This window comes from Dysidea avara, chromosome 14 (genome assembly GCF_963678975.1).
Source record: "Dysidea avara chromosome 14, odDysAvar1.4, whole genome shotgun sequence".
Lineage (NCBI taxonomy): Eukaryota > Metazoa > Porifera > Demospongiae > Dictyoceratida > Dysideidae > Dysidea > Dysidea avara.
In genome coordinates this window covers 8,128,106-8,154,281 of record NC_089285.1, presented here as the reverse complement: position 1 = coordinate 8,154,281, position 26,176 = coordinate 8,128,106, and the positions used below count along the sequence as shown (strand labels likewise).

The window sequence follows — 26,176 nt, the reverse complement described above, 5'->3', positions numbered from 1 at the left end:
ATTCCTTTTCTCCAAGGTGCTCATTCTGCCGTCAGGGACATGCATCTACCTCATGCAAAACGGTGATCGAGACAGCAGAACGTAAGCAAATACTTAAAAGATCTGGTAGATGTTTTGTATGCCTGCGAAGAAACCACACTAGTCGTGAGTGCCGATCAACACTGAAGTGTTCTAGCTGTGGCGGCAGACACCACGTTAGCATCTGCACTGGAGAGGTGGCGAGAAACACTACCAGAAGTTCTACAACTAGTGTCACTGGTCATTCAACACTTCAGGCCCAATCATTGGGGTCAGTAAACTCTAACACACCTACTACCACGTCATTACAATGTGCCAGCTCTAAGGTGCCAGTACTGCTGCAGACTGCACGAGTGGATGTTCTCAATCCTGATAACCCAAGTGTATCAATGAGTGTTCGAATATTGTTCGATAGCGGGAGCCAGTGGTAGTACATTACTGAGAAGCTGAAGGAGTCATTGTCATTGACCCCGCGCAGTTCTGAAACTATGTTAATTAATACCTTTGGGTCAGACAAGGGGAGCAAGCAGTCTTGTGATGTAGTTGCAGTTAGTCTGAGTTTGCGTGGTGGTGGAGTCCTCAAGCTATACTTCTTGTCAGTGCCACAAATTTGTGAGCCTCTCTCCAACCAACCGCTATCATATGTGTCCGAGCATCATAGACATTTATCTGAATTGGATCTGGCAGACTATTGTTGTACTACCGAACCTTTGGAGGTGGATATGCTGATTGGACTTGACCACTATTGGAAGCTCGTCACAGGCAAGGTGATTCATTCAGGTGATGGACCCATAGCGATGCAGACTCGTCTTGGATGGGTGCTCTCTGGCCCAATACCTGGGCTGTCGTGTCAGACCACATGCAATCTCGTATCAACTCACTTGCTAATGGTTGATGCATACATGCCAGAGGAATCTGGACAGAGTTTGGACAGTACCCTTAAGAAATTCTGGGATCTCGAGTCCTTGGGAGTAAACCAAGACACGCCTGATGTTTATGCGGAGTTCAAGAGGCGGATATCATTCAAGGATGGTAGGTATGAGGTTGCTCTACCATGGAAGGAGACTCATGGTGCGCTTCCTTCCAATTATGAATTGTCATTGAAGAGGCTTACAGGATTGCTGAGAAGATTGAGACAGTTGCCTGATGTATTCCAACAATATGACAAGGTTATCCAAGAGCAACTTGATAAGGGGATAGTGGAGATTGCGAGTGACAAGGCAATCCAGAACAGCTTGGTCCACTACCTACCGCACCACCCTGTTGTTAGAGAGGACAAGTCAACAACCAAACTAAGAATTGTATACGATGCCTCTGCCAAGAGCAATGGTTCTTCCCTAAATGATTGCCTATATGCTGGACCAAAATTTGGTCAAAGTATAATGGACATTCTGTTGAGGTTTCGCACACACCGTGTCGCACTGGCAGCCGATATAGAAAAGGCTTTCTTAATGGTATCTGTTGCACCACATGACAGAGATGTTCTTCGCTTCCTCTGGGTTGATGACATCAAGAAGGAGCGGCCAAGGGTCACAACAATGTGAGGCACATCCTGTATCAGTGTGTCGTCTGTCGTAAGTTGGAAGGTCCACCATGTCCAACGCCACCAGCTCCATCTTTACCAGAATTCAGGGTAAGAGAAGCCCCTGCCTTTACATACACGGGAGTGGACTTTGCTGGGCCGCTGTATGTTAAGAGCCATGAGATAACTGATGTTGGTAAGGTCTGGATTTTTTTGTATTCCTGTTGTGTCACTAGGGCCGTGCATTTGGAACTTGTACCTAACTTGACAGCTCAAACATTCATTCGGAGTTTTAAACGATTTACGGCACGAAGAGGCTTTCCCCGTAAGCTAGTTTCTGATAATGGAAAGACATTCAAGGCTGCTGCCAAGACTATTGAGAAAATATTGAATCAGGCAGAAGTACAGCAGTTTACAGCAGGGATGGGCTTAGAATGGTGTTTTAACTTAGAGAAGGCCCCTTGGTGGGGAGGCGTGTTTGAGCGAATGATAAAGAGTGTGAAGAGATGTCTGCGTAAGACAATTGGCAGGGCGAGATTGACGTATGAGGAGTTAATGACGGCTTTAACTGAAGTCAAAATGATAGTCAACTCCAGACCTTTGTCATTTGCGTCTTCGGAAGACGTAGAGGAGCCACTTACTCCATCTCATCTTATTGTTGGCAGGAGAATACTCAGTTTACCTGACTCGAGCTTTCAGCATGGAGTGAATGACAGTGACTATAATGTGCAGGTCACACACGATTCCCTGAGTAGGAGGATGGACCACCTCAACAAGGTTCTCAACCATTTTTGGAAGAGATGGAAAACAGAGTATTTGCTGCAGCTCAGGGAATGCCACCGGTATAGTGGTAATGGTACAACTGATGATGTTTTACGAGAAGGCCAAGTGGTACTGATGCACAATGAATCTTCTCCTAGAGGATTTTGGAAAATGGTGAGAATACACGAGTTGATCAGAGGAGGAGATGGTCTTGTAAGAGGAGCCGTATTGAAGGTGCCATCAAAGGACACCCAACCAACTTTACTGAGACGGCCATTGAAGTGCTTATACCCGTTAGAAGAACGTTGTCGGGCTAAACCAGTAGAAAATGATAAGAATAATACAGTCCAGTCCAAGAATCCCTAGTCAAGTGCAGAATGCTTCGTTGACAAGAATGTTAGTAACAACACTAATGACCCTCGATCTAAGGAGGATGCGTCCTACAGTCAAATTCAGCCAAGTGGTGTACGACCATCTAGGAGAGCTGCTCAGAAGGCAAATAGTTTTATAAGAGCAGTGATGACTGAAGACATTGATAGTTCCAATGGATCAGAGGATGACCAGTAGACTATTATCAGTATTATATAACGTTTGTGATTTAGAGGTTTTTTTTGTTGTTGTAATTTGATATTCCCTTGTTGACCAATATGTGGTCAACGGGGGGAGGATGTTGTACATTTGAGTGAAAAATTTTTATGAGTCACGTGAGAGTCGTGTGATAGGCCACGTTTTGTAGCGAGACGATACCGAGATGTGGAACATACCTGACTTAGAGTTCTAAATATCTTACACCTAGTACAGTGGAACCTGTCTATAATGGTCACCTTGGGACCAGATATATCTGGCCTTTATATACAGGTGGCTGTTATAGAGAAAACCTGTATAAGGTGGTCAGCAGCATTTTAGTGGCTATGGCCGTTATAAATGAGTGATTATTATTAAGAGGCTTGCGCCAACCGCAATACAGTAATACTTTAGTACAGAAAGGACAAGGTGAGCTTGTTATGAATGTTGGTTATAGCTATTGAATACGTTTAAGCAATGAAGCCTGATAGATTATATAGTATTCATTGAAAGGCAGGAAGTGTGATAATTGTGCATTAATTGAAACGGTGCCTTAGTGCCAGACAGTTGGCTTAACAAGCCACCATAAAAGGTAGCGACCGCTATATGAAGGAGAAAGTTATGTATATAGTAATTCATAGGCGAATTCTTGGTTGGCCGTTATACGCGTTAGACAGGTGACCGCTTAATGCAGACAACAATGCATACATTTGTATGTGAAATATTTGGGACCTCGTGTCCATGGCCGTTATGCAGAGGTGACCGCTTAATCCAGGTGACCGTAACACAGGTTCCACTGTAATCCAAACTCCCCTTTCAGAGTAAACTATTTTACTCCCCATAGTTACTGTTACTCCCCTGTTTTAACAGTGTCATAGTGATTACGTAATAGGTCACGTGTATATACTGATGTGTGCTCATGTGTGTATATGGCGTGCGCGTATGATTTTTATTCCAATTGATTCTAATGATACAGAGTCCTTGCACAACCTAGCAATGGTATGAATTAATTAGAATACACTGCATTTAAGTGCTTTATACATTGTTATTTTGTGCTTGGTCTTTCCTCCCATCCAACCCATACCTCTAAATCATTCAAAATTTCACTTTTGTAAATGATTCTGATATGTATATAATATATATACAAACATACATATAGTACATACAGTATGTACAAGATCATACAATATAAATTACACATGTAAATTGCTATAGAAATTGCAGTTGATTATAAAACACTATATACATCAAATATTATTACTTTTACAATTTTAGTATGCCAAAGTAATTTAAGTCTTCTAGAGTTCAATTCAATGAATGCTTTTGCAATTTTTGTCAAATCCAGATCATCGGTTCTGTTTTGATGCACATGCATTAACAGCAGGTTGTTTAGTTTGCAAGCACTCAGAGTGTTTCGGAGATAAGTTTTAACCCTACGCAAACTTGAAAAAGATCTCTCTGCAGTTGCAGTAGTAACAGGGAATGTTAAATACAACAGAAGCAACCTATCTAACTCAGAAAGCATATTTTGATAAAGGGATGATTTTGTCATAGCTTCTGTGATAGTTCTAATGTTGGTAACCTTTTTGACGGAACCATCAAATGCTGTCTTAATTACATCTGGTAGCATAGCCAACTGAACTTTCAACCTCTTGATATTTACATCGACACCCAAAAACTTAATAATTTCTTTGGATAATAAATCTGTAGTGCCCTCATTTGCACTTTTAAGCAAAAGATTTTCTATATCCCTAATCATGCAAATATCTGGCTGGTCAAATCTCCTCTTCACTTCTTCTGCAACAACATCAATACCTTCATAATATGTTTGACAGTACATGTCCTTAGGACTTGAGTGCCGGTGGGCTTCAGATGGTCCATCATCTAACCGTCAAGGCAGTTTGCGATTTCTTGGAAGCTTTGGTTCCCCAGTCATTGATTTTGATTCTTCAATAATAGTATTGAGATAGAAACGACCAAACATGGTTTCTTTTTGCAATGAATCAAGGTGAGACACGAGTACATTGGCTCCTTTCATTGCTTCTTGCACTGTAATATCAACTGCCTGTATGTTCGTAGAACACTGCTCAGCTGGAGCAAATATAAGGTATGACAGCTTTAATCCAAAGAAAGTGTTGAAGTCTTCCATTCTGCTTAGAAGCCTACTTGCTTTAGCAGCATATTCATCATGTCCCTCTTGGATTTTATCTAATGCAGCCATCAATATTTTGTAGTTCTTCAAAATGCTTGATATGGCAGTATTCCTCACTGTCCAACGAGTAAGAGAAAGAGTTCTTAATGATGGAAGATTTTGGCCAGTGTTCAATGCTACATCGCTTTTTAAACTTTCAAAAAACGTCAACCGTATTGGTGAAAACTTGATGAGCTGAACTAAATCGTGGATAAAACTAAGGGTGTCTCTAATAAGCTTGCACATTTTGGAAACATCCTGCACACAGAGATTCAAGCTATGTGCTAAACAATGGACATACAATGCCCTAGGCTCATCTTTCTTAAAAAGTTCCTGCGCACCATTTCTAATGCCACTCATGTTGCTGGCCCCATCGTATGCTTGACCTCTGCACTGAGTGATCGGTAAGGTGCACCTTACTAAAATATCATTCATCTCGTGATGTATGGTTGCAGCTTTGGTGTCAGGCAGCTCTTTCACACCAAGTATATCCTCATGCACTTCGTTATTTTTGCTTACCCACCGAATGGATACCGACAGTTGTTCTGTGCCTGATATATCAGTAGCCTCATCAGCAATAATAGCATACCACTGAACATTTTTGATGTCATCCAAGATACCTCTAAGGATCATTTGGCCCATTGATTTTAAAATTTCATCAACGACTGTTGGTGATATGTACTCTCGCTTCTCAAGCCAGGATTTCATGCCAGGGCATTCTTCTGCTCGCAACAGCAGAAGTTGATACAAATTTCCCTGGAAGGCTTCAGCACTTTCATTGTGTCCTCTCAATGGTAGGCGTTGCTTTCCCAAGAACCTTACAGCTCGCATTAATTTGAAGAGCATGTTTCTGTGAAATTCTTGCTCAATGGAAGATCGAATATTCATCATAATACCAATGTCAGCAATTGAAGCCCAGGATGTGATGGCTGAATTTGAGGAAGTGGTGGCTAATGAAGACATCGTTGATGTGGAGTCCATGATTGAAAGTTTAAATGAAGACCAAAGAAGGGTGTTTGATAGGGTGAGCACTGCAAGCCCAGCATTCTTCAACAATACCAAATCATCCACAACTACTACTTATGTTTGTTAGTGGTTGTGGTGGTACAGGTAAAAGTTTCTTGATAAAAACTTTGGAAACATGGATCCATTCCTCATTAGAAAAGCATGCTGCTATCACAGCACCTACAGGAATTGCTGCGTTCAATGTGAATGGTCTAACAATTCATTGCTTACTAAAGTTGCCTGTAGAACATGGCAAGACACCTAAGTATCGTTCCCTATCAGATGAAGCCATTAAGATTGTCAGAGAGAAGCTACAACAATTGGTGCTTTTAATTGTAGATGAAGTCTCGATGGTCAGCCATGTCACTCTACTGTATATTCATCTAAGACTGACAGAAACAGTTAACACAGGTGACAGAATATTTTAGTGTTCAGTGATTTGTTACAGCTACCACCAGTCTTTGAGCAGCCTGTGTATTCTACACTTACTAGTGCTACTGTTCACAAGCATACAGACTCTCCAGGTGGTGTGGACATATGGCAGCCGCTGATGAGCTAGTTATTAACATGTGCCAAAGAGATAATAGCCAGCTCACAGAAATGTTGGGAAGTGTTAGACTGGGAAAACCTACTGCAAAAGATATAAAAACCCTTAATCAGCGCAAGTTATCCCTTAAGAGTCCTTCAATTAGTGGGAGAATGAAAGAAGTTGTAGATGAGCTCCTAAAGCTTCCAGAAGACACTGTTTGTTTGCTGCCTATTAGGAGCATGTGTACAGAAATCAATGGTGAAGTTTTAAGCCGTCTACCAGGTGAAGAGTACAAACTTGTAGCGTAAGACAGTGTGGACTGTTCACGATCCATTTTGCAGAAAGTAAAGGCAAAGTTGACCAAATGCAGTGAAGACTGCACCCAAACTGCAGGATTAGAGAACATCATTCGTGTAAAGATTGGATGTAAAGTTATGTTGCGCTGCAATATTGATGTTTCTCAGGGTCTAGTTAATGGTGCTATAGAGTGAGTACAAAATTTGAAGTATTTGACAGAGCTTTTGTGATCAGATCACAATTTCCGATAACTGCTGCAAGTGCCATCACCATCCACAAGAGTCAAGGGCTTACGTTGAAGCATGTAGTAACAGATGTAGGAAACACAGTGTTCAGCTGTGGTCAGGCATATGTGGTTTTGTCTAGGGTAACATCACTCGATGGCCTATATTTGATAAATTTTGATCCTAGGTCTGTCAAGGCCTTGGATTCAGCAATACTTGAATACAACCGGTTGAGGCTAAAGCATCGTCCAACTCTAGCACAATTTTCTGTCACCAAACAAAGACCCAAAAAAGTAGACGATAGAACACATGGGCTGAAAATGTTGTAGAATTACATTTTCCAAAATCATGTAAAGTATAAAATTTGATGATCTAATGAAATTTTCTTTAGGGTGGATCGAATCTGCTGCCATGGTATTGAAGAGGTTCATAAGGACATTATCAAAGCAGGCAGTGTGCTAGTATTTAGAATGAATGTATGCCCAATAATTAAAGGTAAAACTTTTCCACACAAGACTACTGTCACTGCAGAATCAAGTAGTACATTTGTGATAGATGGTCTACAAGTTAATGGCAGCAGTTAGTGAGGTGGCTACTTCAGCACGACCTGGGTATGAGTACAAGGCTATACTGTCAATAAGTGGAAAATGGCTACATTGCACTGACCTTTCTACCAGTATAGAGAATTGGCCACGTGGTTCAAAGGGTGTGCATTTGTTATTTTATCATGCTGTATCTACTGTACCACCTCCAAAAGATGCGGTCGGCCATAGTAAAAAGCATGTAAAGACTCCAGAATCTGTGAAGCCACCTAAATCTATCAAGCCACCTAAATCTATTAAGCCACATGTAAAGCCTACAATGATAGATTTGAAAGCAGCAAATAGCACCACTGGAAATAATAGTGCAAGTCTTGAATCCAGTTCTTCTGTAGCAGGTGCAGCAACCAAAACTACAGATTCTGCACATGTAAAGAATACTACTGAATTCAAAACCTCTAGAGTAGGCACAGCAAACAAAGCTACAGATTCTACTGTTAAGAGCACCAAAGGACATGCCGGATCCAAAATCTCAGGACCAGGACCATCTAGAGTAGGTACAACTGCTGGATCATTTAAAAGCTGTGTGCCTTTCAAATATACAGATAGTGTATCCTGTTATGCCAATTCTGTATTACAGTCCCTCCTACAGCACAGTGCTCTTAGAAGTGCATTCGTTGCCAGTAGATACAGAGCTCTACAAGATTTATCCAACTCATACAATTATCCATCAAGAACAGAAGTACTTTCTAGTAGACAAGTATGCCGAATGCTAGGAGCGCCATTTTCTGTGCAAAGACAGCAAGATGCATCAGAATTTTTGATTAACATGTCTATGTATTGTAGAACAATAGAAAACTGCTTGAATCTGGTAACAAGAACGAGTAGACGATGTACCAGTTGTCCATACACTTTGTCCAGTAATCAAAATGATGTGTCACTGCTTCTTACCATTCCTGAGGGGTCATCAACTAATGTTACGTTGAGCAGTACATTTGCAAGATTGTAGTTCCTAACACATTGGTAAATAGGACAACACACAGTCACTGGTAGAAGATAGAAGCAGGGAAAGAGGACATATTGCCTATCGGTAATGTTTATCTTATTATAGTAAGTTGTAGCTATACAGTTGTTGGCTCAATGCTGGTAATCCTCATGCTGTATGGCTCAATGCTGGTAATCCTCATGCTGTAAGATGCGATGTCATTGATGCTAGAGGAGATATTACGTGCATTTTAAAACAAAATACTAAGGTGATGTGCACCATATGATGTAGATCAAATATGTCTATGATCAACACCGTCCGCAAGATGATGATCAACATCATATCCTCAAGATGATGATCAACATCATATCCACAAGGTGATGATCAACATCTTATCCACAAGATGATGATCAACATCATATCCACAAGATGATGTTAGTTAGTATGGAGGTGGTGGGGGTCATTGGTAGTGTTATATAGACGGTATTCCAAATGACGTCACGAAATAAATATGGCGGCGTTATTTGGGGTATTCTAATGTTTTCGAGTTGATGTGAGATGGGAGTCCGGGTACCAAGTAGTGTCCTAGGGGATCTGTGTTTGGGAAATGACGATGATTTAACGAAAGATGACGATATCGTAAGTAAAGACAAAGGCTGTATTGTTAAGAAGTCCCGTGATTCATTGTGGAGAGGCCAGTATTGCTGCGTGCCTCTATGCCGTCATTCTCATGGCGAACAAGAACGGAAGGAACTGTTTAACGAAAGACTGTCATTTCATTCTTTTCCGGATATGGCTACAGACAAGGAAAGAGTGCAGCAATGGATAGCAAAAATTAGGCGAGATCCTGGCATCAATTTTGTTATCCACAAGAGCACCAAAGTATGCTCGAAACATTTTACTCCTGATGATTTTACTTGTGGTGGAGGAGAGCCATTTGCTCCAAGACGTGTACTGAAGAAATCAGCGATTCCGTCGGTGTTTCCATGGAGCTCCTCCACCTCCGAACGTACAACGACCACATCTAAACTAGCTGCAGGGGAAAAACAGCGTTCCGATAATTATTTGCAAGCCAGTAGTGAACTTACTGATGAATTTAGTATTGAACTTTCAGATGGTGCTGAATTCAGTGAAGTTGATGTAGATTTTGCTTCAGAGGTTGATCGTTTGCGAGCTGAAGTGTCAGATTTGACTGGAAAATTAACCAAGTTGCAATCAAAATATGATAAATCGTTATTTCGCTTAGAAAACATTAAGGAAGATGATGAATCGGTCCATTTTCATACTGGGTTTCCTAATTATGACACTCTCCTTGCCTTTTATAAACATGTCTTAGAAGAAGATGCTAAGGTGATGAGGCAGTGGAGAAGTGGTGAGTCAAAGGAAAGCTATTCAGAAATGAAGAGTGGTAGAAATTCCAAACTTTCCTTACTGGAACAGTTTTTTCTAACCTTGGTGAGGCTTCGTTTGGGACTTTTAGAATTTGACCTGGCCAATAGATTTAGCTTGTCTCAATCAACTGTTTCTAGAATTACAATGACTTGGATTAATTTGCTGTATCATAGTTTAAAAGGGTTAGAACGTTATCCTCCATGGCATGTAGTGAAAAAATATATGCCAGCAGCATTCAAAGAGCAGTACCCTAACACTAGACTCATCATTGATGCAACAGAGTTTGGAATTGAACGTCCATCATCACTAGTGTCCCAATCTTGTACTTTTTCATCGTACAAGAATAAAAACAGTGTCAAAGTCTTGATAGGTATTATTCCAAGTGGGCCAATTGTGTTTGTTTCACCTGTCTATGAAGGCTCTATTTCAGACAAAAAGTTAGTCCAAGTCAGTGGGCTATTAGACAAACTGGAAATCAGTGATGAGATAATGGCCGATAAAGGCTTTGACATTCAAGATTTGCTTGCTCCATTGGGAGTAAGATTAAATATCCCTCCATTTTTAAGCTCAAGCACTCAATTCTCGTGTGAGGATGTATTAAAGACTAAGAAAATAGCTAAGTTGAGAATTCACGTGGAAAGAGCCATACTACGATTTAAAGAATTTCGAATTTTGCATTCACCTATTCCAGCATCAATGTGGGACTCGATTAATGAACTTATTTATGTTTGCATTATGTTATGTAATTTTAGTCCACCCTTAGTTTGCTGACCATATGGCATAACTTGTATTATAATAATGTATGTAAGTCAAAATTTCAACAATACATGTACAATCGTATGCATCATAGTACGCACTATCACATAGTAGTATATACTTTACATGTGGAATCATAATGATTACAACCATTGTAGATTATAAACAATGTATCCTGGGAGAAATTTTTTGTACCATAAATGTCTCCATATGTTAATGGTATGAAAACTCCCCCTTTCATTTTAGGAATCGGTGGTGGTGTACAAGGAAAATATCGACCAAAAACATTTCCTGATGCAGAATCTGTTATAACCATAATATTCCTTTTTAAACCAATGGCCATAAGTCTAACATCTAAATCTCCTCCCCAGTTAGTGGGAATTACAGTTTCTTTCTGCTTTTGTAGCCACTCTTCTTGTGACATAATAGCTTCAAGTCGTACAGCTGGATAGTTTAACATCGATAATAATACAAGGCATCTCAGGTGTCTGCTAACTACTTCATCACCAGTACTGGAAGCTGTGATTAGTCCTGCTTGGTGCGCCACAGCATGATAAAGGCAGCTTCCATCACCATTTACAGAATGTCTCTTCAACATCAAGTGGTCCAATAGTATTTGCAAGCTTTGCAAACATGTTGATGGCTTACTAAACACTGCAACCAATTCCAGATCTTCAGAATCTGCAACCTTCTCTAAATCAGTACCATGACTGATGCTACCATCACCGGTAGTGTTGCTACCTTCACCAGTAATGTTGTTACCTTTACTGGTAGTGTTGCTACCATCACCAGTAGTATTGTTACCTTTACTGGTAGTGTTGCTACCATCACCAGTAGTATTGCTACCATCACCAGTAGTATTACTTCCAATACCAGTAGTATTGCTACCATCACCAGTAGTATTGTTACCTTTACTGGTAGTGTTGCTACCATCACCAGTAGTATTGCTACCATCACCAGTAGTATTACTTCCAATACCAGTAGTATTGCTACCATCACCAGTAGTATTACTTCCAATACCAGTAGTATTACCAAAACAGGATGGCTGTACAATGAAATATTGAGCAACTGCTGGTAAAAATTTGTGAAAATAAAAGGCCTTGGCTGTTAAAAGTGCTTTTCCCATGAACACAGCATCGTAATTAATTCGTTGGAGAAAGGGTTCACCTGTAGACGACCAGATGAAGAAATCACACCAGTGAAAGCCTGTCACATACATCTGGGTCTGTACTTGGTAAAAATAAGCATGTGACTTGGAGAGCTGCAAGATGTCTTCTTTCTCCATCAAACAAAATCCACTCACTTCTTTGCAGGAATCCTTGATTGAGCGCTTCTCGCAAACATAAGGACATTTAACCTCTAAACAGCCTTTCTGGTGATTCACTTCAGTGCTGTCATAAACAATAGCATCAGGACTTCCAGCCAGCCAACAGTTTTTGTGATGCACAAAAATACCACAGGATTCTATTTGGATTATCTTGCCATTGCTTCTCTGGTGATTCACATACCCAGTAATTGCAGCATGTTCATTGCTCTTTCCATAATTAATTGCAGGGACATTAATAGGAGTAGTAGATAACTTTTTCCTAATAAATGCTTCACACTTTGTACTTGCACGGTGATGGCAAACTTCTTTCATAACCGAAGCTGTAATACGCAATTGTCGCTCACATAGCCATTTCTCTGATTTGCTTTGTTCTCTTGTCAATGCCTCAAGCTCCTTTATTGTTGAAGGATCAATCTTGACATGATTACTGTATAGGTCATCTACTAATGTATGGATTTTATACTCACTTTCAGGCTGCTGCTGCTGTTGCTGCTGCTTTGTGGGTGGTACATCACTGCTAAGACAACTATAGCCGTGATCATGTTGAACACATGTCTGTTTGTAAGACAATTGTTGCTTGTAAAGCTGCTGTTTCTTTTTAGCTCTTTCAATTCTCAATTTACGTAATTCTTCTTGCCTGTTTTCACTAGGAGCAGGTTCTTCATCTAAAATTTGTAAAAAACAAGATGTTCCATAACTGGAAAGCATGCATTTCTTTTCGTGTGCTACTTTTCTTGTTTTTTCAGTGGTTGCAGTGCACATATCAAACTCTGCTTCATCCATCCTCTTCTTCTCAATTATAACAAGACTCTCTCTTAATTTTCTAGCCCTATTCGGATCAACAATTCGTCGACTGTCTGGCCGACAATCCCACTTGTTGACATGTTGCCTTTTTCTGTGCTTTTCCTTTCCATACTCTGCCTTAAAAGGACTCACTTCATCAGTTGGACGTGGTTCCATGTGCTGCTTTTTGGGCTGGTTCCATCTCTGTAGCTTCTCAGTACAGCCCTTTAGTTCTTCTTCCCTTAGTCCCATATGTACATAATCTTCTAGGCAATACAATGATGCAGTAACATGATTACAGCACCCTGACAGTCCTGCTGGGCAAGTACAATAAGCAGTAATCACACGGGCACTCGATTCCCTAATTATCAGAGTGACATGGTAAATACGATCTTTGCGCATGGATGGCAGTACTGTAGTTGTTACACATACAACATCTGGTTGATTATCCCAAGGGTGGTACTTGATGTCTTGAACATGACCATCCTTAAAAAACCTATATGCTTTATCTAATGACCTTGTGTATTCCACTGACTCATACCATGATTCACCATCAACTTTAACTGTTGGGTTATCCATGACATTTGGTAGTGTATCACTGGCTTGTGGGTTGTTCTTTCCAATCGGTGCATCTTCTCTGCTGTCAAGAGCATTTTCAATGTAGCTCACTTTTCGTAATAACATTTTGCGATCAACAAGGAAGTCATAGATGGTACTAAATGTGATAGTTGGCAACAGATACAACCGTTTTGTCCAATCCACATCTTTTTGACTTGGCAAAGATCGAAGGAGATTGTAGGATTCTGTACCTGGAATGTGCACTGAAGTTGTCAGTTTATGACGACTATGAACTCCTTTATCAGGATCAATGATGAACTGATCCCACCCATATTTGATGTAACACTCGACTCTATTTGTGGAGACATGCAGTAATCATAATTGTTATGATATTAATGCTAACCTTTCTATAAGCTCAGGTTTTTTCCCACTGACTGGAGCTCCACGACACGTTAACCAACGCTTCAACTGATGAACATTTAGTTCACGAGGCTTTTTTCCATTGAGTGAAGCACCTGGGATATCCTCTTCATTCAGTAACTCGAAATGGCAGGCGAAGTCATCTCCGTGCGCCTGATGGGACACGGACTTCATGCTGAAAACCACGCCAAAGAAATGCAACTTCAGCCAGCGAGTAGAAACAATATCTACAAAACATAAACAATCAAAATTGCATTGAATTTTGCTCGTAAGTCTACCTCAGTGTTCAGCAATCACCTCAGAGGGACTGGACAGCCATCAAATGCTAACTCGAAAACATTAGAATACCCCAAATAACGCCGCCATATTTATTTCGTGACGTCATTTGGAATACCGTCTATTACTATAACACTGCGTACATGGTCAGCGCCTCCCCGTGGTGACCCCTGGGCAGTTGAACATGTTCAACTGGCTAAAGCTGACCTGTCAAGTTATGTGTTATATATTCACAGTGCAAGGTACAATAACAACCATATAATTTGAATTTGTGACTTGTAGGCCTTTGCTCACATAGCAATTAAGGAACTAGTTATCTTATTGTGAGTAATGATTGTTACAGCTTTGCATAAAAATGTTAAATAGTGAAAGGTTGGTCAAAATAATTGAAGAGGTACTGTTGTTAGACAATACAGGTACGTAGGTATAGCAGGTTCAATATATATGTTTCTTACAATATTCAATTTTCTTAATTACAGGTCTTGCCTACTTGTCACATGTACTCACACATTCTTGTGTGTGATAGAGGTAAGGCCTGACTATAGAATTATAAATACTAGAAAAATCTTTGCTATAAATGTTAGAAAAAATGCTTCCTTACAAGGAATTGCAGGAAGCTGTATGATAGATCAGTAGCCTTCACAGTACTTTGGCTTTGCCTCTAACAGTTCCAGTCAAAGATTTTCAAGTCAAACTAACTATGTACCTTACAAAGGTTCCATACAAATGAAAAGCAAACGGCCAACATGTTCCTCAAGTGTTGTTATTTTACAGGCTCCACTATAATAAGCATATTGTATATTTGCATTACACAATAATTGCAAGATAATTAGCCATTATACACTTCATGTTTTTTTAATTTCAGCAGATGCCTTACCTTCAAAATCTACTCTCTGGAGGGCCTACCAACAACCAGATCAATGACATGTTTGCTCTTTACTTTAACAATTGAATAAATGATGAATACACAGAGAGGGCACAAACCTTCTTAATTTTTATTACAATATAATAGAAATGTCACCTGTATTGTTACAGAGCCTTGAAGTATACTCTAATAGAGCGTTTAAAAATTATCAAGGTATAACATTCATTTTATTAGCGCAAAACTATTTCTAGGCCAAACTAGATTACTAGCATGTTTTCTGGAATGCATTCCTGACAGTAGCGTTGCTTGAGCTATCCTTGGAATTTTGTAGACAGGTGTATGAACCCAATAGGGATGAGGAGCTTTGGTGCTCACTTATTAGGTGCAACAGATTAAAGTTAGTTGCTCAACTTTATTGTTTTCCTGACAATGGAACCTGCAGTTGGAAAGCCGACAATCAGGCACAGGCCCTAAGTATAACATAACTATATCACTGTCTGTCTGGTACCACAACTTGCAATTGTGGCCACAGTGCAATATTTTAATATAGAATAGTTTATTTAAAAGTACTAAAAAGACTTTATTAAAACACTTGTACATTCTTCATACTTGATCACTTCTGCAGAGACAAAAAAAAGTGACATGGTACTATAATGGACAACAATATCAAATTATGGACACATATTCAAAGTGGCTAGGTCTGACTTATCCTCCTATATACAGATATGCAAGGCTTAAAGGTTAAAGACCTATAATGGTCCATGGTTTTATTATACTTGGCATGTTGGTCAAAGATGCTAGTTTTATGAGAGAAACTACTGTAATGTGTTGGAAAACTATTAAAGCTTATTATACATAAGAACATGCCATGCATACACTAATTACACACGATTTCTTTTTCTAGGTCCATTCTGAATCCCAAGTGTTCCCACCATACCCTATATAGGGACTTGTAATGTAACACTACTCATGGAAATTGTAAGAAAAGGGAGAGCCATCCCCGATAGAATTCCTAGGGTAACACAATGAATTGAAAATTCTAACTGTTTCAAGCATGAATGACACTAAGACATGTCTTCCAAATTTGGGTCACAAATGTCTCCCCTCCGTGTTCAAGGGAAAATTTTGCCTGTGTTTGTTTTGTCATAGATGGTGAACATTCCTTAGCCCTCCAGTGTCCAATTGAAACAAATATAGTACCTTCAGGTCCTTCGGCTGCTGCTGCTGCTGTTGTGGTCAGTAGATGACCTTGAGTAGTATCCTCTGCAGAATATAATACAATCATAACAGTTGTTCTTTTAAGCCTGAATAATTCATACCTGTAAGGGTGGCGCTGGCGTGGTTGAGTGTCACCACTCTCCCCACTACGATTCCCCACAACGACTTCATCTAATTTGCCCAATAATTGAGCAAACTGCTCAGGAGTGAGCGAAACAAATGATGCAGCCGTTGGTGAGGAGGTTGGCACATTAGCAGCCGGAGAAGGTCCACTGTGAGCAGCGGTCGTCACAGTCCCTGTGGTGGCCAAAGGGATGGCACCGCCGTTATTGTCGCTGCTGCCGTCCACCTCACGGGTGGATGCTGGCCTGTTTCTGTGGCAGCAGAAGCACCAAAAAGTAACGCCAGATACTAAGATGGCTGATAAGACAGCCGCCACAACTAACTCCACCACGTAAGCAATAACATTATGGAAATGATAAATTTCGCCAAGCCTCATGCATTTATAGAGGTGCTTATTCGTGACCTAGGATGGTGCTACTGACAGGTACAATAATAAAGCGCTGTGCCTAGAGTCATGGCACCTGCGACCACGGTCAAATTCTTGACCTGCCAAAATTTTGTTTTGACCTGTGACTAAGAGCCTTTTTTGACCTTTGACCGGTGACTTAGCTACGATATTTCAGCACTTTTCGATTGTGGGTTGGAAGCTTTTACCCTTTACCATTGAATTGGCACGGTTTTGGCGGCCTTGACCTTTGACCGCTGTGGCAGATCTACCTACAGTGAGTGCTTGTGGGGTCCCCATAAACCTACTAGAGATTTGACATTAACACTTGCCCCACTCCTGGGGCTTTTGACAGTGCCAGTTTGCAGAACCAAAACTTATTTCAATAGGTTAATCAAATCCCTTATAGAGACCTCTCTATCGCAGTTGAGACATGGCAGAGAATAACTCATGTAGTATTTTGTACAGTACCAAGACTAGTCTTGCCCATTTGCAATGTTCTTGTGATGTTGGCCAATTTAACTATTCAAGGATATCCGTGTTGCTGTGTAATATCTGTAATAAAGAGAAAAGTAAAGTAAAGAAAACACCCAAAGCCAGTCATAGGCCTGATTTGGGTATAAAATTACAAAAAGCAGTGAAATCTAATCCAAACAGGTCTTGGCACAAAATTCCATTAACCTACCATCACAGCCATTTCTTGGCCGCCACCTTGGATTTCACATCTTCTTTCACCATAGCCTTTCTGGGGGCCACACTCTTTTTTTACAGCTTGGCTGTTTTTGGATTAGATTGTGATTTCAAGGAGGACTATGTTTGTTAATTGCACTGAAGAATGTAGTAATATGATCTGTGGTTGGTTTGGACATATTTGGGTTTATCATTGGAGCACTAGATGGTGCAGTGATATCATTAAGATGAGAATCGCTTGTGCATTCAACATCTGATGGATCACTCAACATACTACAGTCATTGTTACAGTGAGCACCTCTCTTTACAGGCAAGATTCCTGGCTTTGGTCTAGTGGAATCAATGTCAGCTATTCTGCTGTATGGAATGCTATCAACACTCGAAGGAATCACCCACTGACATGGGATTTCAGTACAAGTTTTGTTGCGATAAAATAAACCAAAACAGCAGCCATGTGTGAACATACTTCACCAAGGCCAGCCATACAGACAATGTGCACATTTCACTACTCCATCATGATCTGTTCTAATCCAAACCTTCAATGGAGGTTCATTAGCTTTCTGCGAATGTCTGACCTATAATACAATAACAGAGTAAAACAGCCAAGGAATCACAGAGCAACCTATTTGTAGCTCTGATATTAATCAAACATGCATTGTAGCTAGTTATGCTACAGATTAGTTTTATATGAACTGCACTTTCTCAAAATGACATAATCTTCAGCTTTCCTAGTGGCTGCTACAGAACTCACAAAACCATTCAAGAAGTATTTGAAAGAATCAAAACTTTTGTAAGCCTTGAATCTCTCCCCAGTACAGAAACTGGTCGTTAACACCAAGTAGTTGAAGATGTCAGTAGTTCTAACGGGTGGCAAGTTTTCAGCACTCAGATCATGTGTCGAATAAGCATAAGGATCACCTATGTCTTTTGTCTTTTCTAGATATCTTCTGTCACTGATCTTAAGAGTCTCTGCATAAGGGACAGGTTCTGCTCTGTTCCCAGTTGTCATTGCTGTGGACCGGAGGTGTATTAAATCCAGGCATCTATAACTGGAAATAACAATATCCAGTTCACTACCGCACAATTCACTATCCTTCGCTTAAACAAATACAGACGCTTACAAAAACAGTTGTAACTTACCAACGGATTGAGGTACAGAGCTAAACTTTTCACCATCGAGTTCGCCATGAACAGGGGAATGAATTACTGGGTAAGTTTTTTACTCACCTTTTTCACTGCATACAAAGGCAAAATTCGTGAAGAAAAACCGATCTCATACGATTGCTTCGACATGACGTAAGCAAACGCTCATAACTTACGTGTCCTTATGTCTACTGCAACGAAACAAAGATTAAACAGGCGAATAAGATGATATCCAGGTTTTTATTGTTAGTCCCTTCCTTCACTAAAAAAGAGGGTTAAAAACATAATGGAATTTTTCAATAATATACAAGTATTTCACCCAATGTAATCAATGCTTTATACTGTAAATTTAGGCTTGTGCGATTATGTCCCTTTTTCGTAGATCTGGTCACATATATATATACATAGTATAAATGAATGCTCCCAATATAATGGAAGTCAAGCAGTACTACAAATGAGCCAAATTTCAAGATCTCATGTAATTGCATCCATGAGTTATTAAACGTTTTTGAGGATCCAGCTCAATGTGTACATACTATAGTGCAAATGCAAAATAACCATATGAAAACACCTGAATAGTCAGATGAGCTGAAAATGCTGCTACAGTACAGTGGACCTGTCTTAGTAACTACCTATATAAAAAGGCCACCTCTCTAAGAGGCCAATCCTTTTCTTAAGTGAACAGACTATGTATTATCTCACCAGCCACATACCTAAACAACATTGTATAGTACAAACACATATTAAAATAGTTATGTTTTGTTGTGAACAAAATAATAGAACTTTAGTAATTGTTGATCATACCTTCATTGACAAGAATTAGGAACTTCCCTTTGATATTTGCAGTGATAGATATATTGCCCATCTTTGTTGTTTTTTTTTGCCATGTCTCAAGCAGAGAGGGTTATAACTAGTCTTCGTTGATCTGACATTATATCAGATCAAAGTCAAAGTTGATCTGACATTGTATGGCAATGCTTAGTAGCATGCGAAAGCATGCCAAGTTGGGGCATACCCCCTGAAAAAAAAAGGATTTTCAAAGCTTGGATGTGAGTGTTTTGACACCCAAAACTCCTTCAGCAGCCATGCACTGTTAAACCACATACATAATAACATTATGATGATTTGATATGAAATTATCCAATGTGATGTTTTGTGACATGTATCTATATCAGTTAATTGCAGGGCATTTAAAACCTCTTTAGAAGCCACTGAAACAGTGTGTGAACATGTGGTAGAATGGTGCAGATTGTAATTCATTGAAGGTGCAGGTTCGATTCCCCCAAGTAAACAACTCATTTTATTTGCTTTTTTTAACCTTTTAGGTACACCTTTTTAAAAGCTGTTCGACTGCTCTATTACAGCGTGTTTACACCAGTGACTCGATTCGTGAATTATCGATTCAGATCGATTTGACTTGCTTTCAGAGCTTTGTTTACACGAAATAAACTGGTTCGCCTCGTAATGAAAACAATAGAACCCACAATCAATTCTCATACAGTTTTGAGTACAAACCGATTGTGGGTTCTGCTGTTTTATGCAGAAATGTCTTCCTCGATGTCTTTAGCGCTGTCGGCTCTTACACCGTTCGTTAACAGAAGTAATGGTAGCATAAGGACATCATCAAGGCGAAGGAAAGCTTATGCCAAGTCTAGAAGAAAGGTATTGGTGACTCTGGTTGGGATATTGTTGTCAACAGCAGTCATGGAGTTGTGCAACCGTCAAGACAGGACAATTTGGATGCATCCTCGCTCTTCTAATTGGTGGGAAGATGTGGTGCTGCAAAGCTTTGGATCACGAGATTGGTTGGAAAACTTTAGAGTAAGCCGTGCAACATTCAACTACCTTTGTGAACAATTAAGGCCGTTGATAGAAAAGGAAACCACTGTAATGAGGAGGCCTGTGTCAGTAGAAAGGCGTGTAGCTATCACACTTTGGATTTTGGCCACACCATCAGAGTACCGCACAGTAGCCCATCTTTTTGGAATAGCAAGATGCACAGTATGTATCATTGTCAAAGAAACGTGCAAGGCTATTGTGCAGAAGTTGGTACCACTGTACATCCGTTTTCCTACTGGAGAAGGTTTGAAAGAGGTGATAACAGGCTTTAAGGAGAAGTGGGGTGTGCCACAATGTGCTGGTTCAGTTGATGGAACCCATATTCCAATCACCCCACCTTTCATGAACCACACTGATTACTACAATCGTAAGGGGTGGTACTCTATTGTTACACAGGCAGTTGTAGATCACAATGGTATCTTCAGAGATGTGTATGTTGGATGGCCAGGAAGCGTGCATGATGCACGAGTGTTCACAAATTCTTCGCTGTATAGAAAGGCCAATAATGGTGAGCTACTGCAAGGTGATACCTTGCCGGTCAGAGGAGGCAACATTCCTATATTTTTAATTGGTGATTCAGCTTACCCACTACTGCCCTGGTTGTTAAAGCCATTTCCATTTTCTATATCGATGCCAACTGATCACAAGACATACAATTATAGGTTGTCACATGGACGGGTTATTGTTGAGATAGCCTTTGGGAGGCTTAAAGCAAGATGGAGGAGGTTGTCCAAGCAGATAGACATGGATATCAGCAATGTTCCTAATGTAATTTTAGCTTGTTGCACATTGCATAATATCTGTGAGATCCACAATGATTCCTTTAATGATGAGTGGTTACAACAAAGCGACGACTTTGATCAGCCTGATAGCACAGATGCTCCAGTAAGTACAAGATCCAACACTGGAAATAGAGTCCGAGATTTGTTGGTGACGTACTTCAATTGATGATGTACTAAACTATGCAAGCAACCATTATACAATTGATGTATACGTGTAATTCATAGCAAATGATTTATTAACACTTTAAAGAAATATTGTAAACAAAATACTAGTACAGGAGTGTACTGTATAATCATGGCAACATGTACAACATACACGTGTAGTATCACTGTTTAACAAAAGTTTGAATCAAAGTTTAACTGTTGTCTGAACCATAATAAAACTCACTTGGGGGAGGTGAGGAAAAAGGGGAATAACTACAGCTATAACCACTACTATGGCCTCTCTGTGATGCATTGAACATCTGTACCATCCTCAGCTGAAATTCTCTCTCTTGCCTCCTCTGCTCAGCTTCAAATTTCATTCTTCTTTCCTCTAACTCCAGGAACATCCAATCACTGTTCTGCATGCTGTCAGTTACTGATTTCATTACCTTTGTCATCATGTCTTCCATTACTTCCCCTTTGTTTCTCTTTCGTTTTCTACCTGATGAGCACTTACTAGTGGTACTCTTCTCTGTAGATTGTACATCAGTTGATGGTACATTTTCCGCTGAAGATTGTGTAGCATCTATGGTTGTTCCATTATTTGCCTCATTACTTGTGTTACTCTGGTCCTCTTCATTACCATCATCATGACCACCTGTCAGTTCATGTTCTTCATCTGATACTACTGCTGGTGATTCTGTGTCTGTATTATTGAGCGTGGTACTATCAAGGGTATCAAGAACTACTGGTGGACGTGTAGCAGGTCTTGTGGCAAGAAATTCGTTTAATTTGTCAAAGAATTTCCACTTGGTTCTTCCTTGGCCAGTCTCCTTGTGCTTATCAGCAAGTTTCTTGTACTCTTGACGAAGCTTTTTTACTTTTGTGCGACACTGTTCCCCTGTTTTTTCTATTCCATATATAGCCAAGTCTTCCACCAGTTGCTCATATACGTGTTTGTTTCTCTTAGTGCCCTCCAACTGCTCTTGTATCCCTTCCTCACTCCAAACTTGAATTAATCGAAAAACTTCAGCGTCTGTCCAGTTTGTATAGGCCATTCCTTCGCGCGCAAACCCGCGGTTTTGAACCAACTCACGTGAATAATTATGAAACCATCTAGAGCGATACGAGCATTCGGTTTTCGTTTATACTAGCAAGTGGAGCGAACTAGATCGATTCATAGGTTCTTTTCTTGAAGATGAACAGCAAGCTTGGACAGATGCCACTTCTGAGGACATTGATGAACCTTGTGGTCCTGCTTATCCAGTTGATGAGCAAATGCTCTGTGACATCAGAGCTATTGCAAGGAAACAAATGTTTTGGCACTAAATAAAAAGCATGATTACTTTTATCAGGTACAGTGTGTCATGTATTGTAGTCGAAGACAGTGGTGTGATATTGTGATACAAGCACTGGATTTGCACATTGAAAGGATACATTATGATCCTGAGTTTTGGATAACAACAATCTTACCTAAGCTAAAATCATATTGCTTTAAGGCTGTTTTACCTGAATTGGCATCACCACTAGGAGCCACTAAAATACGGGAGCCTTCAGATTCATTTCAGGAACAATGTGAACTAACATTTGCCAATTTATGATATACACAACAATTTATGTGTGTTTTTTGTGTGTACCTACCTTTTGTGTTCTTTATCAATATGTTAGCAAGTTTTATTGCACTCGACTGACTTCTAATATTTTAGTACAGTACACTCCATGGCATGATCCATCCAGTAGAGTAATCTGTCCAGTTGAATTACCTGTAGTGGCTAGATCTTTTTTCACCATCACGCTTTGTTTCAGCAGTGGTTTCAACCATGCTGCATTACGCACAAAAGATCTTAATTCGATTTCCTGTTTGAAACACATCACACATTTTTGTGGCTTTTGTAAGGTTTCGGTTTTAAAGGGCTTCAATAAACCACTACTTCCAGGTAACCGCCACCTTAAGTAGTTTTTAATTCTTCTCATTGTAGAAAATGACCTTTCACTAGTTGCATTGCTAGCAGGCAGAACCACAAGTAATTTAGCCAAATTGTTAATTTGACTTAGAAATGCACATTGATCAGGTGAAATAGTTTGCAGGTACTCTAGTATTTCCTTGAGTGACACATTTGTTCTGGTAGCATATTTTGCACTAAATATCTTTAATTGTGTTTCCAGCAATGCTTTGTCAAAATCATCTTTGTAGAATGCAATAACTTGCTCTAAGTCACTAGCATAATCTTTTTGGCTTGCCGCTTTCACAAGCAATTCTTCAAGATGACTGTAAATGGCATATCCACGTTGATCAAATCTGTTTTTTATTCCAGTTATACCTAAATCTATAGCTTCAAAATACTGTGCACGGTAGTAATCTCCCACAACATCAGCATGATAACCTTTACCTTCCCCAACTTCAAACCGTCTTGGTGCTTTTCGCTTCCTAGGAAGTGCTGGTGCTTCTACATTAAGTTTAGTGCGAATTATCTGTTCAAATGAGTCTGTGCTTCTCATACGTTGTAATTGTAAGTTGGGCGATGTCATATGCTTGAGCTGCAGAAAGTGATTGTTTTTGTAAAGTCATGCTGAGGTTATCAGTAATTTTCAGAATCCTTTCACAAAGTTTCAAGCCAAACAGTATTGTAAATTTCAGCATTAGGATGTTTACTCCAATTATCCTTCCTTTTACAACAGGATCAAGTTTACCTTCCAGACATTCTTCCCAAAGTTCGCTTAAAGTAGTATAATTTTCTAGAATACTACCTATTGAATTTCCACGCACTGTTCATCTAGTTGGACAGAATGTACGAATTCCTCCCTTATATCATCCTCATCAGTAATTTGAGCCTTCAGTGTACTAAACAAAGCACTTCTTTTTGGTGAAAAGTTTATTAATTTACTAATTTCAAAAGCAAGTTCTAAAGCTTCACAGCACACTTTGGATTGCTTCACAAGGTGAGAATACTCTGCTGAACTTTAAATTTACCACCATCTACTTTCGTGTTATCGCTTATTTTAGACATCACAAGTTTCCACCGCGCCACGTTGTTACTAGTTATGATCATGTGACATGACGTGACGTGCCAAATTGTTGAGTGTGGAATCCAGGACCGGTTTAGGCGGATAATTCGAAGTTGGATGAAGTCAGCTGAACTTTAGTCTTGGTGAGATGTCTAGTTAGCGTTATTGCATATTTAATTGGCATCTGTATTCAATTTCACTGACCCTTCTAACCCAATTGCCAACAATGTGGATACCATCATATCAGAGTGGAAGAAAGTTTGCATTGCTTGTTCTGCAGATGAAAGCACATCCCGCACAGGTTGTATTTCATTTTTTGGTTCAGTTTTATGATGAACTCGACAGGTGTGACATATCGGAAAATTGTCAGATATCGCTGACAAGATTCTGAATCTAGGCAAAATTCTCACAAGATTCCAAGATTTATTCGAGATTCCTAGATTCCTTCAAAGATTAGTGATTTTTAAAGAATCCGAGAATCGTCACGAGCTGGATTCCTTATAGAATTCTAAAATTCCAAGTTACATTCGAAAATTCTGGGATCCATTCAAAGATTCGAGACTCTTTCGCAATTTGCTAGAGTTTCAGGTTTGGCTATTTGTGGCTTTTCAGTATTTCTAAACTTTTCCGCGTAAAGTCAGGAAAATCTCCATGCAAAACTATATTAAATGCTTTTCTAAAGTCAATGAAGATTATCTTAACTTGGAAATTGTGATCCATGGCTATTTGTATGTCTTCAATAACTGATATTAGGCGAGTCCTGCCCTAAAACCAAAGTGTTCATTGATTAATGTGTTGTTGGTAGCAATTCACGTGTGGTGATTATGTGTTAATTTAAAAATGAAGTAGGAAACAAGAGGTGAATGATGGTATTACAACATAGCTCGGTGGGAAAGTCCCTACTTTGGCACATTAGCTATAACAATTATTTTGTTCAATGCCAAAGTAGGGACTTCCACCCGAGCTATGCTATAATATACCATCATTCATCTCTTGTTTCACTACTTTTTATTGCCTACTTCATTTTTATATTAAGAATACTAGTTTGTTTAGTTTTTTTTTTTTTGTTGTAGCACAGCTAACTACAGTGTAACCTGTGACTGTTCTATTAGAATATCTCACATGATTGTTGTATTAGAGTGTAGAGTGATCGTTATATTAAGAGCATCGCCAGTCAGCCAAGGGCTGTGCAGGTAGCTAGACCAATAAGGAGTGGGGTCATCTTGTTTACTGTTAAGCAAATAGTTATATTGTTAAGAGGTGTGCTTGGTCTCCGTACTCTATCGCTATTAGTCCACCAGATCTTTATTATTTGATGGCTGTGGTCGTGAACCTATCGTGAACGGGATTCCAATCGTGAAGTTGATATCTAGCTATTATACCTCTTATTATAGTGCCAGGACTGAAGTGATTCTGAAATCCAGCTCTGAAATAATTCTGTGTTGTCTAAACGTGCTGCTGAAAGAATGTGTTGATAAGGAAAATTAATGCCTCGATATGGTTCCATTAGATGAAGAAGACAAGAAGCCCAATTGAAGATAGAAGAAAAGATAAGGTGCAGAGAGCCTTCACTCAAATGGCACATCCCTAATAGTGGGTAAAATTTTGCTCTCATTAAGCAAATTTAGGGAGTTTTTTGTAGAGGTAGGTCCCTTTGAAACAGCTCACTACATTTCCTAGTACAGTAGATCCTCATTTGTCTGACCCTCATTTATCTGAAATTGTAAATGACTGTTCTAGATTAGAGTATTTTGCATGCAAGTGTATATATAAATGTATGAGCTTCAGTTATTTGAACTATTCACTTATCTGAACTTGTGCAAAATCTGAATT

At 39.6% G+C, this 26,176-nt stretch overlaps 3 protein-coding genes across 3 annotated transcripts; all 3 read right to left on the bottom strand.

Moving 5' to 3' along the window:
* Positions 1 to 4,094: 4,094 nt before the first annotated feature.
* LOC136244783 (zinc finger MYM-type protein 1-like) lies at positions 4,095 to 5,888 on the bottom strand. Its single transcript, XM_066036339.1, has 2 exons — positions 5,033 to 5,888; positions 4,095 to 4,663 (listed from the first exon to the last, which is right to left on the bottom strand). The coding sequence occupies exons 1-2, from the start codon at positions 5,886 to 5,888 to the stop codon at positions 4,095 to 4,097; spliced, it is 1,425 nt and encodes a 474-aa protein (XP_065892411.1).
* Positions 5,889 to 10,811: 4,923 nt separating this feature from the next.
* Positions 10,812 to 14,248, bottom strand: LOC136244404 (uncharacterized). The gene is made up of 3 exons (XM_066035986.1): positions 14,151 to 14,248; positions 13,856 to 14,099; positions 10,812 to 13,804 (listed from the first exon to the last, which is right to left on the bottom strand). Exons 2-3 carry the CDS (start codon positions 14,044 to 14,046, stop codon positions 10,888 to 10,890), a joined length of 3,108 nt encoding a protein of 1,035 aa, XP_065892058.1. The 5' UTR covers positions 14,047 to 14,099; positions 14,151 to 14,248; the 3' UTR covers positions 10,812 to 10,887.
* Positions 14,249 to 21,441: 7,193 nt separating this feature from the next.
* Positions 21,442 to 22,475, bottom strand: LOC136244649 (uncharacterized). Its single transcript, XM_066036202.1, has one exon. It carries the CDS (start codon positions 22,393 to 22,395, stop codon positions 21,550 to 21,552), a length of 846 nt encoding a protein of 281 aa, XP_065892274.1. The 5' UTR covers positions 22,396 to 22,475; the 3' UTR covers positions 21,442 to 21,549.
* Between the last annotated feature and the right edge of the window lie 3,701 nt (positions 22,476 to 26,176).

Bases quoted from the DNA above. Each gene is read 5' to 3' on its own strand.
- LOC136244404 (XM_066035986.1), bottom strand. From the start codon at position 14,046: ATGAAGTCCGTGTCCCATCAGGCGCACGGAGATGACTTCGCCTGCCAT. The intron at 13,805-13,855 runs GTTAGCATTAAT...CTCCACAAATAG, and splicing joins AAACCTGAGCTTATAGAAAG to AGTCGAGTGTTACATCAAAT.
- LOC136244649 (XM_066036202.1), bottom strand. From the start codon at position 22,395: ATGGCCTATACAAACTGGACAGACGCTGAAGTTTTTCGATTAATTCAA.
- LOC136244783 (XM_066036339.1), bottom strand. From the start codon at position 5,888: ATGCGAGCTGTAAGGTTCTTGGGAAAGCAACGCCTACCATTGAGAGGA. The intron at 4,664-5,032 runs GTAGGCTTCTAA...ATGTTGTTGCAG, and splicing joins TGAATATGCTGCTAAAGCAA to AAGAAGTGAAGAGGAGATTT.